The 18,865-nt window shown below is 57.3% G+C and overlaps 1 protein-coding gene across 3 annotated transcripts in view; it reads right to left on the bottom strand.

The window, feature by feature from the left end:
- The window catches only part of LOC105472072 (ATPase sarcoplasmic/endoplasmic reticulum Ca2+ transporting 3), a 37,602-nt gene extending 18,951 nt beyond the window's left edge, over positions 1-18,651 (bottom strand). For 2 of the 3 annotated variants that reach the window (XM_011725003.2, XM_011724997.2), the window contains exons 1-8: positions 18,389-18,629; positions 7,462-7,479; positions 7,120-7,202; positions 5,397-5,501; positions 5,071-5,209; positions 4,534-4,614; positions 4,324-4,409; positions 610-1,074 (exon numbers count right to left, since the gene is read on the bottom strand). In XM_011725003.2, the coding sequence (XP_011723305.2) occupies positions 610-1,074; positions 4,324-4,409; positions 4,534-4,614; positions 5,071-5,209; positions 5,397-5,501; positions 7,120-7,202; positions 7,462-7,479; positions 18,389-18,506 (1,095 nt within the window). In that variant the 5' untranslated portion in view covers positions 18,507-18,629. Of the gene's footprint in view, positions 1-609; positions 1,075-4,323; positions 4,410-4,533; positions 4,615-5,070; positions 5,210-5,396; positions 5,502-7,119; positions 7,203-7,461; positions 7,480-18,388 lie in introns of all 3 variants that reach the window. The other variant, XM_011725014.2, reaches the window with a different exon arrangement.
- Positions 18,652-18,865: the final 214 nt, after the last annotated feature.

Below are 18,865 nucleotides of genomic sequence, written 5' to 3' on the forward strand. Positions count from 1 at the left end.
GCCTGGGAAGAGCCTTCACCATCTCCCCACTCACCCATCTGCTGGGCCAGGAGGAGCCTTCTGCCCCATGGACCTGCTGAAGTCTCAACCAGAATCCCTTGGCCATGTGGGGGGTGGGCCCAGGATGTGGGATCAAGTGCCAGGGAATGAATAATTCCTGCCCCGGCCCTTCCCGGGTTACCGGAGCTGGCTTATCTGGTGACAGGTGTTGACTGCACAGAGCCATGCTGGGACAGGATGGAACCCGGGTCCAGGTCCAGCTTGATTCCTACGCCAAGGCTGAGCTTGAGCCTCTCCTTTGTCCTTTATGTTTACCTAGCAGGCCTCACACAGCCAGGCTTCCGATGAGGAGACTGAGGTTAACAGACTGTCAGCAACCTGGCCAGGGCCCCACAGTGCCGCACAGGCCTCAGTGACATGAGGCTACCCAGGCATGATTTGCTATAGCCTCCCTGTCATCTCATGAAAACCTAGACCTGCTCTGGGCCAAGGGGCAGCCCACAGGTTCTCTCCTCCATCCCTCACTGAAAAGGAGGTCGGGGAGAGACCCAGAGAGGTAGCCCAGCCCGCTTAGCAATGCACAGCAACATCAAGCTGGCCGTCACTCACCCGGCAGACAGACATCTGATTGGTGGTGAGCGTGCCCGTCTTGTCGGAGCAGATGACCGAGGTGCAGCCCAGGGTCTCCACGGAGGGCAGGCTTCTCACGATGGCGTTCTTGCGTGCCATGCGCCTCGTGCCCAGTGCCAGGCACGTAGTGATGACGGCCGGGAGGCCCTCGGGGATGGCCGCCACGGCCAGGGCCACGGCGATCTTGAAGTAGTAGACAGCGCCGCGCAGCCAGGAGCCACCGTGGGCCGGGTCGGCGAAGTGTCCGATGTTGATGACCCACACGGCCACGCAGATCACAGAGATGGCATGGGACAGCTGCCGCCCAAACTCATCCAGCTTGCGCTGCAGCGGCGTCCGCTCGGGCTCCACCGCTGCCATCTGGCTCCGGATCTTGCCCAGCTCCGTGTGCAGGCCGGTGGCCACGGCCACACCCACTGCTTTGCCCGAGGCGATATTGGTGCCCTGGCCGAGGGAAAGACAAGGAAAAAGCTGCTCAGCAGCCAAGCCGGACCCCTGACTCCCTCAAGCCGGAGTAAGGCACTTCTCCTTCTACCCGGCTTTCTTTTTCTCCATGTTGCTAGTGCTTCTAGACTTCTGTAGCTAGGTATGCATTGGCTCCCTGCTGCCTTCCCATGACAGTGTCAGCTCTAGGAAGGCAGGGATTGGGTTCATCGCCGTATCCCCAGTGCCTAGCATGGGGCCGGGCACAGAGGAAGCACGGGGGCTGATACCGATAATATAATGGACCAGCGCAGCACAGGCATCCGTCCCGCAAAATGTGATTCATAAACAACCACTATAGCCACACAGGAGCACAGCTGACTACGAACTCAATAAACAGCCCATTAATATTTACTGAAAAATCCACAAAACCTGAGCCTCAGCTCATCCATTTCCAAGGCTCCAGTAAAATCCTCAATTCCTAGCATAAGGGACAGCCAGCCTTGTGGCTTGGTGTCCTCTTCTGTAAAGTGATCCAGCAGAGGCCCCAGATAGTTTTTCGGAGGAGGCTGAGAACTCGGTACCCCTTCAAAAGCATATGCTGTTGAGGCTGGCGAGAGGGCAGGCCCCAGCCTCTCTTCTGTCTTAAGCGATGCAGCTCTAGTCCCCAACATGCAGGGCCCAGCCAGACAACCTTCCTGCAAAGCTTCTTTTTATTATTACTTTAGAAAATTTTTTTTGTTTAATTTTGAATTTTAGTAGAAATGAGGTCTCACTATGTTGCTCAGGCTAGTCTCAAACTCCTAAGCTCACGTGATCCTCCTGCCTTGGCCTCCCAAAGTGCTGGGATGATAGGCATGAGCTACCAGGCCCGGCCCCTCCAAAGCTTCTTAGTGACAGCTGCTGATACTGGAGCAATGGCTGTCACCATTGCTCCCCACGCCAAGGCAAGTGCCAGGGAATAGAAGCCTGTCCAAGGCTTCCATGCAGTTAGGTAGGCCCCTCTCAAGAAGAGTTCTGGGCTGGGCGTGGTGGCTCACACCTGTAATCCCAGCACTTTGGGAGGCCAAGGCGGGTGGATCACCTGAGGTCAGGAGTTAGGGACCAGCCAGGCCAACATGGTGAAACCCTGTCTCTACTAAAATACAAACATTAGCCAGGCATGGTGGCATGTGCTTGTAATCCCAGCTGCTTGGGAGGCTGAGGCAGAAGAATGGCTTGAACCCGGGAGGCAGAGGTTGCAGTGAGCCGAGATTGTGCCACTGCACTCCAGCCTGGGCGACAGAGCGAGACTCTGTCATTAAAAAAAAAAAAAAAAAGTTGGCCGGGCGCGGTGGCTCACACCTGTAATCCCAGCACTTTGGGAGGCCGAGACGGGCGGATCACAAGGTCAGAAAATCGAGACCATCCTGGCTAACACGGTGAAACCCCGTCTCTACTAAAAATACAAAAAAATTAGCCGGGCGTGGTGGCGGGTGCCTGTAGTCCCAGCTACTTGGGAGGCTGAGGCAGGAGAATGGCGTGAACCTGGGAGGCGGAGCTTGCAGTGAGCGGAGATCGCGCCACTGCCCTCCAGCCTGGGCAACACAGCAAGACTCCGTCTCAAAAAAAAAAGTTATGGGTGAGTTTCACTTTCTTCGTTCCTCTTCCCTTCCAGGGAGTCTTCTATCCCCTTATAACTTGTGGCCTGGGCCATTGTCTGACTGGCCTGACCCTTCCTTGTGGCCCCAAATGCTCCTTGCTGGCCTCAGGCTATTGCTGGGCAGCTGTGAGTATCACTTGCTAACTTTCTCTGAGGCCACGGAGGCAGGTCTCTCCAAGCTGAACCCATCGCTCTCTCTGAGAAGAGCCGGGCATCATGCCTTGTGGGTCAGTTTTCCTATCGGAGAATGGACTATGCCCACCATCCTCCACCACTTTGGCAGACCTCTTTCCACTAGAGCATTTCTATTGAGTGATTACAGGGGGTCTCTGCCCCTCTCCAGGAGAAGGCAAGGTCTCCCAGCAGAAATCCAGGATGTCTGAGTTCATCCCAGCTCTGCCACTCACTGGCTGTGTGACCTTCGGCAACTTACTTAATCTCTCTGTGCTTGTTTCCTTGCTGGAAAATATTGATAACAAGCATAACAAGAGTACTTATTTCAAAGATTTGGTATAAAGATTAAATAAACTAGTATGTGTAAAGGGCTTAGAACAGTACCAGGCACACAGCCCCCAGTAAACACGAGCTATTATTACTATAAATTTGCATGTATTATCAAGAATTGATGAGGTTCTTCCCCATAGGACTTTAGTTGATTAATCTTTTTTTTTTTTTTTTTTTTTTTTTTTTTTTTTGAGACGGAGTCTCGCTCTGTCGCCCAGGCTGGAGTGCAGTGGCGCGATCTCGGCTCACTGCAAGCTCCGCCTCCCGGGTTCACGCCATTCTCCTGCCTCAGCCTCCCGAGTAGCTGGGACTACAGGCGCCCACAACCGCGCCCAGCTAATTTTTTGTATTTTTAGTAGAGACGGGGTTTCACCGTGGTCTCGATCTCCTGACCTTGTGATCCGCCCGCCTTGGCCTCCTAAAGTGCTGGGATTACAGGCGTGAGCCACCGCGCCCGGCCAAGTTGATTAATCTTAATGTTGGGCCGGGTGCAGTGGCTTATGCCTGTAATCCTAGCACTTTGGGAGGCCAAGGCGGGCGGATCACTTGAGGTCAGGAGTTCGAGACCAGCCTGGTGAACATGGTGAAACCCTGTTGCTACTAAAAATACAAAAATTAGCCAGGTGTGGTGGCAGGTGCCTGTAGTCCCAGCTACTTGGGAAGCTGAGGCACAAGAGTAGCTTGAACCTGGGGGTGGGGGTTGCAGTGACCCGAGATTGTACCACTGCATTCCAGCCCGGGCAAGAGGGCCAGAAAAAACAAATCTTTTTTTTTTTTTTTTTTTTTTTGAGACAGAGTTTTTGCTCTTGTCACCCAGGCTAGAGTGCAGTGGCGTGATCTTGGCTCACCGCAACCTCCACCTCCCGGGTTCAAGCGATTCTCCTGCCTCAGCCTCCCAAGTTGCTGGGATTACAGGCACGCATCACCACACCCAGCTAACTTTTTGTATTTTTAGTAGAGACAGGGCTTCGCCATGTTGGCCAGGCTGGTCTCGAACTCTTGACCTCAAGTGATCCACCTACCTCAGCCTCCCAAAGTGCTGGGATTACAGGTGTGATAATAATCTTAATGTTGTTATTTTTATCATTGTCTGGGCAAAGGCCTCAGACATTTGAGGGACTTACAGAAAACAGCATGTTCTTCTTGTCCTGGTTCACAGCTCTGGGGTCTGAGATGGCCTCTGTGTGCTTGGTCACGGACACAGATTCACCTGGTCATGGAATCAGAGATGAGAAGCCCCACATGAAGACACACCCATCCTGTGGCCCCATCCCGTGGTCCCATCCCGTGGTCCCGGTCCACTAGGTCCCGGCCTCCCGGCGGGGGGGCCTCACCCGTCAGGATGGACTGGTCCACTCGCAGCGTGGTGGACTTGATCTCGATGAGGCGGAGATCAGCAGGCACTTTGTCCCCCACTGTGCGGGGAGAATGACTTGGCTGAGAGTGGCTTTGGGCACCACCAGCTGGGAAAAGCCAGAAGGGTTCCCAGGACCCAAGGCTGGGGCTGGGCGTCGAGTGGCTGAGCTGTGATCGCTCTGGTGGACCCCTGTCCCTCTGGCCCACAGTCTCATCTGTCCAACAGGGTTTTGGCCAAAGGGCTTTGGAGGGATCCGACGGCCACCCCCTCTGTGCATACAGCACGAATGATGGAGGCACAGACAGGGATGGGGCTCCCAGGCCTATATAATAAAAGAAGGAGGCCCCTATGGGAGGCTGAGGCAGGAGGATTGCTTGAACCTGGGAGGCGGGAGGTTGCAGTGAACCGAGATTGCGCCACTGCACCCCAGTCTGGGCAACAGGGCAGGACTCCATTTCAAAAATAAAATAAAATAAAAAGAAAATAAAATAAAAAGAGGAGCCCCCTGGCATACCCGCCACTTCTACAATGTCCCCTGGGACGATGTCCCGGGCACGGATCCTCTGCACGCCCTTGCGGTCCGAGCGGATCACCTTGCCCATCTCAGGCTCATACTCCTTCAGGGCCTCGATGGCACTCTCGGCGTTGCGTTCCTGCAGAACAGAAGGCAGGCAGGCGGTCTGCCCTGCTGCCCCCAGCAGGCCGCCCCCTTGGAGTCACTCCCCTGGGGCCTGCGATGGAGCTGGAAGCAGAAGGGTCTGCAGGACGCCAGCACCAGGTGGAGGGCACTCCTAGTGGCTGGGAGACCCCCGGCCCGGTCCCACCCCCAGTGCCTCCCACCTGCCACACGCCCACAATGGCATTGGCCACGAGGATCAGCATGATGACCAGGGGCTCCACGAAGGCGGTCGTGGTCTCCTCACCCTCCTCGAACCAGGCCAGGACCTGCAAGATCACAGCTGGTGAGCTCAGGCCCTGCTGCTGGCCAAGATCTGCTCTTCTTTTCTTTGGCACCCCGGATCTCCTGTCTGCTCCCCTGCTTTGGGGAGATAGCACTGGGGAGCCCTTGGCTTGGAGAGGGCCACTCCTCTGAGAAGGCCTTGGCATAGGATGCCCACCCCACAGGAGTGACCACCCCACCCAGGCCAACCTTCAAGGCTGTGGGGCAGTGGGACGGGTGCCTGCCCAGGCCTTACTGTCTGCCTGGAGCAGAGCATCTCAGCGTAGTCCCCAGACCAGCAGCGGCGGCTGGGAACTTGTAAGAAATGTTGATCTCAGGGCCTCTTCCAGACCTCCTGAGTCACAAATTCTGGGGTGGGGACCAGTCATCTGTGTGTCAGCAAGCCTACGGATTCTTTTGAGACAGAGTCTTGCTCTGTTGCCCAGGCTGGAGTGCAGTGGCTCGATCTTGGCTTACCGCAACCTTCGCTTCCCAGGTTCAAGCAATTCTTGTGCCTCAGCCTCCCGGGTAGATAGGATTATAGGTGTCCACCACTATGCCTGGCTAATCTTTTTATATTTTAGTAGAGACGGGGTTTCACCATGTTGCCCAGGCTGAACTCCTGAGCTCACTCGCCTCGGCCTCCCAAAGTGCTAGGATTACAGGTGTGAGCCACCGCAGCCAGCCAAGCCCAGGTGATTCTGATGCATGCATCCAAAACCCATTAGGCAGCGAAGTATCACTGGGAAAGGAGGAAGAGCAAGGAGAAGCAGCCAAGAGGAGGCTGCAGGAGGTTCACACCCCAGAGTCCTTGTGGGGGGCACTGGGACCCACAAAAGGGGCTCCAGCAGCAGCACTCAGGCAGGGGTAATGTGCCCCCCAGGGGCATGTGGCAATGTCCGAAGACATTTTTATTCTTTTGAGAGAAGGTCTTGCTCTGTTGCCCAGGGTGGAACGTAGTGGTGTGATCACGGCTCACTGCAGCTCCGGCCTCCCGGGCCCAAGCGATTCTCCTGCCTCAGCGTCCAGAGTGGCTGGGACTATAGGCCTGCACCACCACACCCGGCTAAATTTTTTTTGTATGTTTTGTAGAGACAGATTCTCCCTATGTTGCCCAGGCTGGTCTCAAACTCCCGGGCTCAAGTGATTTTACTGCCTCGGCATCCCACAGTGCTGGGATTTCAGTCATGAGATGTTAGGCCTGGCTGTCTAAAGACCTTTTTGACGGTCACAGCTGGGAGGTGCTACTGGCATCTGGTGGGTAGGGTCCAGGGATGCTGCTAAACACCCTACAGTGGGAAGCTCCCCCCTGCCGCCAACAAAGAATGATCTGGGCTACAGCACGGGGGGGCAGGGGGCGGATGTGAGCTGGAGAGCTCGCTGAGAGCCAGAGGATAAGATGGATTGGAGGGGTCAGGTGGAAGCTGGGGGCCCAGTATAGGGGCCATGAGGGTTCAGGCAAGGGAAGCTGAAGTCTGAGCAGGGCAGGGCCAGGGAAGGCCAGAGAGCAGGCCCAGGGTGTGGAGAACAAGGCCAGGCTCCAGGGCCTCAGAGCACTGCCCAGCCTGGCTCTCCTTCCAGGGTGACCCACTCCCACAGGATGGCAGGCAGGGCCCCACTTACAAAGGAGACAAGGGCGGCCAGCAGCAGGATGCGCACCAGGAGGTCCTCAAACTGTTCCAGCACCAGCTCCCACAGGGACTTCCCTGGGAACAGGAGTCATGCGTGAGTCTGGGCCCCCACCACTGACCCTTCCCACTTGGAGCTAGGATGGCCCCGGAAACCTCCCATTCTCTCCCTGCACTCGGAAGAGGGAGGACCCAGATCCCTGAGAGGCTCAGGTGGGTGATCCTGGGGAGCGCAGCAAGGCCTCACTCAGCGGGGAGAGGGAAGTCACGACCTGACGGTGAAGGACGCAGGGATGCTGTCCCGCGGCCTAGCGGTCCATCACGGTGCCAGCCTCACCTTCCTCAGTCGGGAGCTCTGCAGGATCCAGGCAGCCACGGGAGCCATGAGGAGACAAAAGAGGAGTGGGTCACGCAGGGGGCCTCGGGGGAATCTGGCAGCACCTGCCCACCGTGCCCGCCCAGACCCCCACCACGGACTGGATGTATCCCCCAGGGCTCTGAGGTCACAGGATAAATGGTTTGGACCCAAATGCTTCCACCCCTCTACCCTCCCCCCACTCAAATTGAGGAAGATCTAGGGTGACTTGGCTCATCTTGGGATGAGATCGGAACCAAGAGGGTCCTTCCAGCCCCTCCCTGCCCCATTTCACAGAGGGGAAACTGAGGCCTAGAAAAGAGACACTTCCCCCACCCAGGTCACACAGAGAGCGGGCTATTCTCACGGCTCCCCTGCATAGCCCTTCCTTAGATGGCCGCATAGTCCTGTTGAGCATCTCCCACCCCCGCAGCAAGGCAGCCCCTCCCTCAAACGGAGAACACCGGCTCAGGCGTCTTCCGCTCACCAGGCCTCTGACATCCCTGCTCCCCAGCGACCAGCTGGACAAGGTCTGCAGCTGGGCCGGCCTGCTGAGCCCCACCGCACAGCGGGGCTCCCCCTGGACAGGACCCTAGCAGCCAGCACCCCGCAGTTAGAATCCCTCCCACAGTGCAGTCCCCCCAGGCCCTGCACTCCAGGTGAGTTCAGTGAAGACCTCCCAGCCCCACCCCCCAACACAACATGGTGAAGAACATTGTTTCCAAACTCCAACAGCACCCGCCTCACTTTAGGTGCTTTTTGTTTTGAGACAGAGTCTCGCTCTGTCGTCCAGGCTGGAGCACAGTGGTGCGATCTCGGCTCACTGCAACCCCCACCTCCCAGGTTCAAGCAATTCTCCTGCCTCAGCCTCCCGAGTAGCTGGGATTACAGGCGCGCAGCACCACTCCCGGCTGATTTTTGTATTTTTAGTAGAAACGGGGTTTCACTGTGTTGGCCAGGTGGTCTCGAACTCCTACCTTTGTGATCTGCCCACCTTGGCCTCCCAAAGTGCTGGGATGACAGGTGTGAGCCACCGCGCCCCAGCCTAGGTGCTGATTTTTATCTCCAACATCTCCCGAAGCACCTTTCATATCAGGCAGAGCTGGGTGCCTCAGGCCCCTGACGTCGGTGAATCATTCCTGTAGCCTAAAGGGGAGGCTGCAGAGAGTTCCAGCCCCTCCACTTCACAGACCGGGGCTTGAAGGATCACGGTGGAGGCGTGGCTTGAGCAAAGCCACACAATGAGTGAGTGGGTCTGTGTGGGGAAGAGAGGGGCGGGAGCCGGGCTCTGGAGGATGGGCTTGGAGAAGCTCCCCCTTCCCAGGCCACAGTCTAACCGAGTCCTGCCTTCTCTTGTCCCTTGCCACTCATAGGACGTCTCCGGACATCTGCGGCATCTCCCCGAAGCTCGTTAGCCGTGCGGAATCTGAGGCCCCGGCCCTGGCTGGCTCTCTTCCACCTCCTCCTTCCTGACACTGGAAACAGGGCCTCGCATCGGTCCACCTGTTTTTGGCCTGCAGGCATTTCTTTCCTATGGGAGTCCTCTCCCCGGACCACCTGTTTGGAAGCTTTAGGATCTGCACCTGGCAGCTGAACCCTGGGGAGTATCAAGCAGCCCACTGGACTGCAGGAATCCAGGAGGAAAATATATAGCCTAAAAATACACTTTCTAGCATTTTCTCCAAAGTCCTATTTTCGGCAGTGGCTGACATTTTCCGTGGAAAATGTAATCTCCAGTGTCCTGCGTCGAGATTAAAATCAAACAGACTTTTTCCTTCTGATCTATTTAGCTGAGGCGAACAGGAAAGGCGGGGGGCGGGCCAGGCCTGGTTTCTGGGCCAATTCTCCAATGGAGTAGTGTGCTTTAGAGGACACCCCAGCCATGCTCCAGCCTCAAATCAGGACAGTGCTAACCTCACGGTGTGCACGGGTAGGCTTGTGCCGGGCGCTACCCAGGAGATGCCTATAACCCTCACCTTTCTTTGTTCTGGGCAAGGGCGAGGCCTGGGGTTGGGAAGCGTGTCGTGGGGTACACGTGCCAGCTCCGGTCCCTGTACTTCCTCACAGAGGTCCCCATGATGCCTCCTGCCTGCCTCGGCTAGTCTCTTAAAGTTCTCCTTTCTCTTTTTTTTTTTTGAGACAGAGTCTTGCTCTGTCGCCCAGGCTGGAGTGCAGTGGCATGATCTTAGCTCACTGCAAGCTCCGCCTCCCAGGTTCAAGCGATTTTCCTGCCTCAGCCTCCTGGGTAGCTGGAATTACAGGCGCCCGCCACCACGCCCAGCTAATTTTTGTATTTTCAGTAGAGGCGGGGTTTCACCATGTTGGCCAGGCTGGTCTCAAACTCCCGACCTCGGGTGATCCACCCACCTCGGCCTCCCAAAGTGCTGGGATTACAGGTGTGAGCCACAGCAGCTGGCTCAGTTCTCCTTTCTCTACCTGTCGACCTGGGTCATCTCCCTTCTGCTCTCTGACCCACCCTGACCCAGGACCCACTCTTTGGTGCTCATGATGCTGTTCCCCAAATATTTCTGGTCCTCCCCACCTTGTGGGCATAGTAGGAAGGCACTGCCCGGCCCCCGTGTGACTTTTGAGAAGAAGAATGTGTATTCCTGCCAGGTTGGAGCATTGACTTCTGGTGGGGGGCTTTCTAGGAGGTCACTGTCCAGTAGAATGTCCTGTGATAGCAGAAGTATCCTCCATCTGTGCTGGCCAGGACCGGAGCCACTAGCCACAGGCAGCTGGTGCGCCCCTGGACTGTGACTAATTTCAAATTTTACTTTAATTTTCATGCATTTAAATGTAAATAGCCAAGCGGTTGGAGCTCTTTGACACTCTCCTACAGCAGCCAGCAGCCTGTGAGATGGTGTCTGCTCCATCGATCGGGGTCACAGAGTGAGGAAGGCACAGAGCCCTCGATGACCAGTCTGCTGCCAGCACTCAGCAGGCGTGAGAAAGGAGCCTCTGATCCTTCAAGCTGCCGAGATTCCGAGGCGATGGCTGCAGTAACCAATCTGAACCTGACTGATAAACCCCTCCGCCCAGACCTGGCTTCCTCCGCAAAGCTCCCTCTCACCCCGCCCCCCTGAGGAGGCCTGACCTGCCCCTGAACACAGCTCTGGTCCTGCCCACACAGCCGGCTCCTTGTGAGGCCTTGAGCCTCATTTGGGAGGTGGCGTACGCACACCCACCTTGAAGGCCTGCTGTGATGATCGTCATCATCATTACTATTAACAGCCACATTTACCAAGCACCTGCCAAGCAATGCCCCAGGTGCCTTCCCGCATTATCTGCAGAGAACAAATGGGAAGACGCTGGGGACCGAGCTAAGCACGTGAGGTGCTTAGCAGAGGTCATAGCAGCAGCAGCTGGTGGTGTGCGCCAGACGCGCTGCTAACTCCCTGTGTGCCTTATTCTCATGATCCTCAAACAAGCTGGGAAGGAAGATGCCATTGTTATACCCATTTTACAGAGTACACAACAGAGAGGTTGAGTGACTAGTTCTCTGTCACACAGCGGGGGAGGCCGGGAAGGGTTTTGAGCTCAGGCAGTCTGGCTCTCGATGCCCTGCTGTGGGCCTCCTGAGCTAATTCTTAGGCTGTCCTGCCTTCCCTCCTCCACGCTCTTTACCACCCACCCAAGGTCATCTGAAAACCTTGGTGTCCCATGTCCTGGTTGCTGGGCTGGATGTCCTCATCCCACCAGTCGGTGTGCCCCTCTGTAGAGAACCCAGGATTTTTGGACAAATCCTCCTGTCCAAAAGACGCTGCTGGCCTCCCTCATGGGGTTTTAGGGGCCTGCGAGGCTCTGCCTGCTCAGGCCTGGTCTGCTTCTAAATTCAACCCTGAAGGACCCAATTCTCCCCTTGCATGAGTGAGCCCCAGGGTGATGGAGGGAGCCCAGGGCTGGGAGATGCCCCACTCCAGGCGTTCCTGGAAGACGCTGGCTCCTTCCTTGCTCTCTCCGAGGCTGCATGTTGGGGTCTGAGACAGTTCCCCTTGAAATGGCGGCCTTGGGCCTCTCGCAGTGCCAGCTGTCCCATCTGTTAAATGAGAGAGTGCCCTGGCTCTGCCCACTCTCACGGCCATCCGCTGGGCTGCAGGGGGCAGAGACAGGACTGGGGGGGTGCCGCTCCCTCTGAGAGCCACAGTGGGGCTGGCCACTATTCTCTTCTGAGCCTCTGCCACGGTGAGCCCTGCCTGGCCCATGTTGCCAGGCTGAGAGGGCCTGTGTTCACGGAGGCCCCGCGTGCAGGCCTGGGAGTCAGCCTGCGGTCCTGGGACAAAAGGGAGGTGATCAGAGAAGCTTTGTGGCTTAGATCAAGGAATCTGGTCCAGAGGGCTCAAGTTCAAATCCTGCTCTATCTCACAGTACTTCCGTGGCCACAGACCAGTTACCTCATCCCCTGTGTCTGTTTCTCCATCTGCAAAAAGAGGGTCATAATGGTAAGTACCTCACAAGGATGCTGGGAAGATTGAACAGCATGCATGAAGCACGTGGAATGCAGAGCACACAGTGAATACGCTCCAGCCATAATCACTTGCTAGAATATAAGCTCTAGGGTACCAAGATTTTTTTTTTTTTTTTTTTTTTTTTTTGAGACAGAGTCTCGCTCTGTCGCCCAGGCTGGAGTGCAGTGGCCGGATCTCAGCTCACGGCAAGCTCCGCCTCCCGGGTTGACGCCATTCTCCTGCCTCAGCCTCCCGAGTAGCTGGAACTACAGGCGCCCGCCATCTCGCCCGGCTAGTTTTTTGTATTTTTTAGTAGAGACGGGGTTTCACCGTGTAGGCCAGGATGGTCTCGATCTCCTGACCTCGTGATCCACCCGTCTCGGCCTCCCAAAGTGGTGGGATTACAGGCGTGAGCCACCGCGCCCGGCCGGGCAGCAAGATTTTGTTAAGTGCAGCGTCTCCAGCACCCAGAGCAGCTCCTGGAGCATAACTCAGTAAACATATGTGACGAATGACTGACCTGCCTGTCCTGCTCATACAGCTTCAGTGGCTGTCTTTGGCCTACAGAATAAAGACCAATCTTAGCATGGCCTTCAGGGCCTTCCTGGATCTGCCCCCACCTGCCCTTCCAGGATCATGTCTGTATCCCGGATGTACATCTGTCCCTCCGTTAGCCAAGCCTCAGGATCGCCACCCCTGTTTTTTAGTTTATTTGTAATTCACAAATCATAATTGTATACATTTATGGGGTCCAGCATGATGTGTTGATAACCCCATTTTGCCAAACCTTCTCCTCCTCATATATATATATATATATATAGGTTATATATATATATATATATAGGTTTTATATATATATATATATATAGGGTTTTTTTTGTTGTTTTTGTTTTTTTTTCCCACACGGAGTCTCATTCTGTTGCCAGGCTGGCGCAATCTCGGCTCACTGCAACCTCTGCCTCCTGGGTTCAAGTGATTCTCCCGCCTCGGCCTCCCAAGTAGCTGGGATTACAGGCACCTGCCACCACGCCAGGCTAATTTTTTATTTTTATTTTTAGTAGAGATGAGGTTTCACTATGTTGACCAGGCTGGTTTCGAACTCCTGACCTCAAGTGATCCGCCCACCTCGGCCTCCCAAAGTGCTGAGATCCCAAGATGCTAGCCACCGGCCTTCCTCCTCCCACATTTTACTTGTGCCATTCCTTCTGTGCACAGCAGCATCCCATCTCCTCATCTGAACCCCCTTTCCCGGAAGCCCCTCCCCTACCTCATCGATGTGCCCTTCTCTGAACAGTCGCCAGTATCCCCCCGCCACACTGGAACACTTCCAGGGCGGGGCGGGACTGAGTCATCCCTGTGTTTATGCTGAGTCCTTACAATCACTGTTTACTCTGTTGCTCCGTGGTGTGAGCCCATAGTCCAGAGCCAGGGAGAAGGGGGGCAAGCGATGCCCCGGGCTGCCCCCCGGCTCCACACCCCCTGCTCCCCTCATCCCCCTTCTACTCCTTCCTTCATTGGAAACTGGTATTTCAGCTTCTAAATGTCAGTTGCAGCCGGGAGAGGCAAGCACTCACCAGGTCTTCCTCAAAGGTAAATTTACAGAGCAATTAAATCGTCACTTGCAGAGTCAGGGAGAGGCCCTGGCGAGGCAGGGCCCGCCCAGCCCACCTGGCCCTGCCTGTGTCTCCGGGGTCCACCTGGAGTGGACACCTGACCTTGCTCTGCGGGGGCCGCTGCGGGGCCTTGGGAAGCAGCTCTCCGCTCTGCAGAGGGGCCGGCAGCACCCCTGGCTTGTCCGGAGCTGGAGATGAAGGTTTGCCCAACATCTCTTCGCCCGACTGTGTTGTGGGAAAAAACAGGCCCTGCCTTAGGGTGCAAGAGGGTGAGGAGGCCCAGCTGGGCAGGCCTGATGCTGCTCCTGGGGGGCTCCGGCTGCCCAGCAGAGGCCAGTGGGAGTGAAAACTAGGGTGAAGCATGAAAGACGTTGAGCTTCCAAAGGGCTGCAGGCAAACCACACCCTCTCAGATCCTGCATGGCCCTTATGGGATCTCAGGGTCCCAGCCGTGCTGTCCTGAGGAGCAGCAGGTCCAGGAAGGGGCAGGTCTGCCCAAGGCCACCCAGCAAGCAGGGCCACTCGGATGGATGGCTACCTCCTCCCGACACACTCCGTTCCTCTTGGCCTGGTTTCCGTGGGCTACCCATATGGGTTGCCCGAGTTTCAGCGCCAACTAGGGCCTGGAACTTATTTGAGGGCAGCAAATAAGGCCAGAGCCAAGAAGCCGCTGGCAGGAGTCTAAATCTGGACCACCTGTCCCACCTGGCAGCCCTGGGGCCAAGGCGCTCATGCAGATGGGCCGCGTGTGGCCCAGGAAGGCAGGCTTCTGCCCGGCTCGCCAGCTCCCTTGAACAGAGACCACCCCAGGACACCTCCTGGGATCTGCCCGACTCCCATGTCACTGGGGTCTCCAGGAAGTTTAGCTACAGGCAGGACATGCCCAACAGAGCCAGGTCCCTTGCCTTGGCTCCAGTCCAGCAGAGGAGATGGGCAGCCCAGCCCATCTGGTGGTTCCTTACCATACAAGAAGACACCCAACGTGACTTTAAACAGCAAGAGGCCAAGCAAACCTACGAGAGGACTCTTCCCCCAGACTGGCACAGATCAAACCGTCTGGTCCTCCCCTGCACTGGCGAGGCAGCGGAGAACGAGCCAGTCACTCGGCACAACCGCACAGAGAACCAACTCTTTAGTGACAGCTGACGACCCTGAAAATATACACCCACTTAGACCCCACAGTTGCACCCCCAGGAATGCGTCCTTCAGTGATATTCACAAGTGCGTGACATGATGTGGCAACAAGAATACTCCTTGCGATACTGCGCGTCATAACAGAGGCTGCCAACACCACAAGCGTCCACCAGAATTCAGAGAAAAGCCACACGCCGAAATCCCACGCAGCCACCAGGAAGCCCCACCGTGCCCTTCCTGGCACCGGCTCCAAGAATGACTGTCAAGGTCAAAGCAGGGACAAAGAGCACTTCTCCTCCTCCTGCTTCCGTGTGGGAAAAGATCACAAGGTCACAGCTCCAGATGTGTGTATGCACGGACTGTCTTGGGAAGAAGACGCAAGAAACTGGGAGGACTGGGAATGGGTGTCTGGGGACAGAGTCGGAGACTTTGCTGTGTACCTTTTGTACCTTGAAGGTTGCACTGTGCACATTTTTATTCAAAAAATAAAAAAGACGTAAAAGAAAAAGCCCCCCGGCCGGGCGCGGTGGCTCAAGCCTGTAATCCCAGCACTTTGGGAGGCCGAGGCGGGTGGATCACGAGGTCAGGAGATCGAGACTATCCTGGCTAACATGGTGAAACCCTGTCTCTACTAAAAATACAAAAAACTAGCCGGGCGTGGTGGCGGGCGCCTGTAGTCTCAGCTACTTGGGAGGCTGAGGCGGGAGAATGGCGTGAACCCGGGAGGCGGAGCTTGCAGTGAGCCGAGATCGCGCCACTGCACTCCAGCCTGGGAGACACAGCGAGACTCCGTCTCAAAAAAAAAAAAAAAAAAAAAAAAAAGAAAAAGCCCCCCAAGGAAGCTGAACTCTGGGTACCTCTGGCACCTGCAAAGGTGGGCTCACAGGAGGTGCTGGGGCCAGGAGCCTCCCCACTCACTCCCTGTTGGGACTTGGGGCAGATGCTGTTTTATGTGTGAGTGGAGGGGGCTCCTGGCTAGCATGCTCGCTGGCTGTGCTGCTGAGGCTTCCCAGCTCTGAAGCATCTGTCTGCAGTGAACGGGGAGGGTGAAAGGTGGGGTGGGATCCCCAGCCCCCGCCTCCCTTCCTCCCTCCCCCAGCAGAATTTGCAAGCTTCAGGACTTAAGCAAATGACTTCCTTGTGGTTTCCACACTAACGACCTTGCAGGTGCACAGCCTCCTGGGGTGGGGAGAACACACGTCTCTGGGATGTCCCTTCTACCCACAGGCCTGACCCACCCTGCCACGCAGCTGGTGGCCAAGAGCCCGCCCCAGCCTCTTCTGCGACAAGGAAGGATGACTTGGTGTCTGTGACCCCAGTAAAGACTCACAAACAACCCTGGGAGATGGGTTCTATGGTAGCCTCACGTATGGAGAAGAAACGGAGGCACAGAGAGGCAAAGAGGCTGGTCCAGCATTGCACAGCTATGAAGGGGCAGGGGTAGCGTTCAAAGCCTCATCAGCCCCACTCCAGCGGCTGTGCTAGGACATCTGCGCCTCCTCCTCAAGCCACGGCAAGCATGTGGCAGGAAGGAACAGCTGGCTTCCCTCTGCTCACCTAATGACTTCTACAGCCCTGGAATGTCCCCCAGTCCCAATCAGTGATCTGAGAGAAGAGCCCTCTAGGGACCCACGGAGGCTGGAGGCAAAGCTGAAAAAGCTGCACCAGTGGACCCAAACTCCTAGCATAGGCGCCGACACCAGAGTTCCGGAGCCTGCAGAACTTGTGACTCTCTTGTACAGGTGGGGAAACTGAGGCCCAGAGAGGCGCAGGTACCCAGTGCTAGCTCCACCACCTACTGTGTGACCTCGGGCAAGTGGTTTAACCTCTGGGTGCCTCCGTTTCCTCCTGTATAAAATGGGGATGACAACAGTTCCTCCCTTACGGAGTTGTTTTGGAGAGGAAATGAGATAATAGATGAAAAATGCTGAGAACAGTACCTGGCACATAGTAAGTGCTCAGTGAACATCAGCTTTTATTATTAATACTATCAACGCCCAGAGGATCCAGGGGAGCCCAGCAATACCCCTCCCCAACTTCTCCCATCACAGCCCAACACACATCCACCCTCTGTGCACCTACATACCACGCCAAGCCCACAGCATTCCCCATCAGCTCACACAGGTGTGCAGTGGCCAGGGCACCCCAAGATCTCATCCGACCAAATAACCGGTGGGGAAGGCTGGGGCTCCCTCCCTCCCAGCCGGTTCCTCCTCTGCTGGACCAGTGAAGACATGATGTCAGAACGGAGACAGACCTTGGCTAGGGTCATACAGGAGCAGAATTTGTGTGATTCCAGGGACAGGCCAAGGGCTGCGACTCCAGTTTCCCTCGGGAATCAGGATTCCCAAGCTGGAGGCTATAGTAGCACAAAAGAGGTAGTGGGACCCCAGACCTGCCTGCCACGGCCCTCGCCGCTAGCCCACCGCAGGGTCACAGGCAGGCCATGCTGCCCAGCTCTCCTGCAGCAAAGCACAACCTCCCTGCCAAGTCACTAATGGGGGATATTAAATAATATTTATCTCCCCAGTTCCTCCCACAGCTCAACTAAATATAGCAACTAATTTTTTTGAAAAAGGATTTCTGCTCCAGAAAGATAATATTTATATAAGAGGTGGTTTTCATAAACCAATACAAAACCCAAAAGTCCTTTTCTGACACCTCTTCCTAATTTTCAAGCTAGCCCTGAGTAGTAGGATCCCAGGGCTAGAATACCTTCCCCTCTGGCTGGCTGGGAACCCCAGAAGGGCAAGGCTCCAAGTCCCCAAAGGATGCAGACCCTCTGAAGATGGTGAGAGCATTTCTCCTGGGATCCCTCACACTCTGCCCCGCGCTGAGGGCATGAGCAAGGGGGTGGCAGGTCCTGCCTGGAAGGGATGTGGGGAGGGCACGTCTGTATCTTCCACCCTCATGGGACCTCCAAGGTGCCAGGCCACATCTGGACAGTACCCGGTGGCACTCAATGTGCATTCTAGCAGAAACGAGGATCCCACACTCCTTTGAAGGAGGTGAGGACGAAATGATACCCCTCCACCCGAACAGCAAGGGCGTGAAGGCTCCCTCCCTCCCCAGAGATGGGAAGGGCCTCCCTGGCAGCTCCCTGAGGCCTTGACTCCGCCACCCCAGGAAGGTGGGTCTCCCGCCTCAGCAGTTCAAAGCCCCCACCGACTCCGCCAGCCACATCCGCTTCGGGTTGCAGAAAGAGGAAGACCTGGGGTGGGGGTGGGGGCCCCAAGGCTGCTGGCTGATAAGCGGCACCTTCTTGGGCGTTTCTGGAGCCCTCAGGGGAGACCCTGGGGCCAGCTGGGAGGCCGAGCCTGAGTCTCCGGCCGTCCCTCGCCCGCCGGTGTCAGCGCTGCACCTGCACGATACCGGCGGAGAGGCGCGGCGTGGGGGGTGGAATACGGTCCAGGATGGGGTGGAATAACGCTTCCAGGGTGGACGGGGCCGGTGTGGAGGTGGGAAGTCCGGGAGGACCGCGCAGAGGGTGCCAGGCGTCCGGTCTCCCCAGCTGGAACCCGACCCCAGCCCCCAGCCCCCAGTCCCCGCGCCCGCGAAGGTGGCCGCGCAGCCCCGCCGGGTGCCCCAGGAGCATCCGAAGAGGTTTCCGGAGCCCTCGCTTCCTGCCCGCCCAGAGCCGGGTGGGGAGGCAGGAGGGGAAACTGAGACTGCGGCGCGCGCGGCCCCCGCTCCCCGGCCCGGCCCGCGCGCTCACCGTTGGGGCCGTAGCGCTCCCGCGCGCCGGTCACCTGCGCCGCGCTCAGGCCGCCCTCGGCTGTCACCGAGAAGTGGCGCAGCACGTCGGCGGCCGGGAGCAGGTGCGCCGCCTCCATGCCTCCGCCCGGCCGTCTGCGCCGTCGGCACCGTCGAGGCCGCCTCTCCGTGGGGGGCTACAAAGCGGGGCTCGAGGGGCTCGGGCCCGGGCTGGCGCCGCGCGAGGCCATGTCCGCTCTGGGACCTTCCCCGACGGCAGTGGCGGCGGCGGCCCCGGCCCGCGCCAGGATGCTGCGCCCGGGACTCCCTCCCCGGGGCGGGGCGGCGCGGGGCCCGCCCCCATCACACCCCTTCCGGCCGCCCTGCGCGCCCGCTGCGACCCGGGGCGCACCGCCCGGGCCCCCCGCCCGTTCTGCAGAGGGGAAACTGAGGCCGCCGGCGGGGCGCGCGCTGGGCCCCTGTTGGGAGCCGGAGGCGC

The sequence above is a fragment of the Macaca nemestrina genome, chromosome 17, assembly GCF_043159975.1.
Source record: "Macaca nemestrina isolate mMacNem1 chromosome 17, mMacNem.hap1, whole genome shotgun sequence".
Classification (NCBI taxonomy): domain Eukaryota; kingdom Metazoa; phylum Chordata; class Mammalia; order Primates; family Cercopithecidae; genus Macaca; species Macaca nemestrina.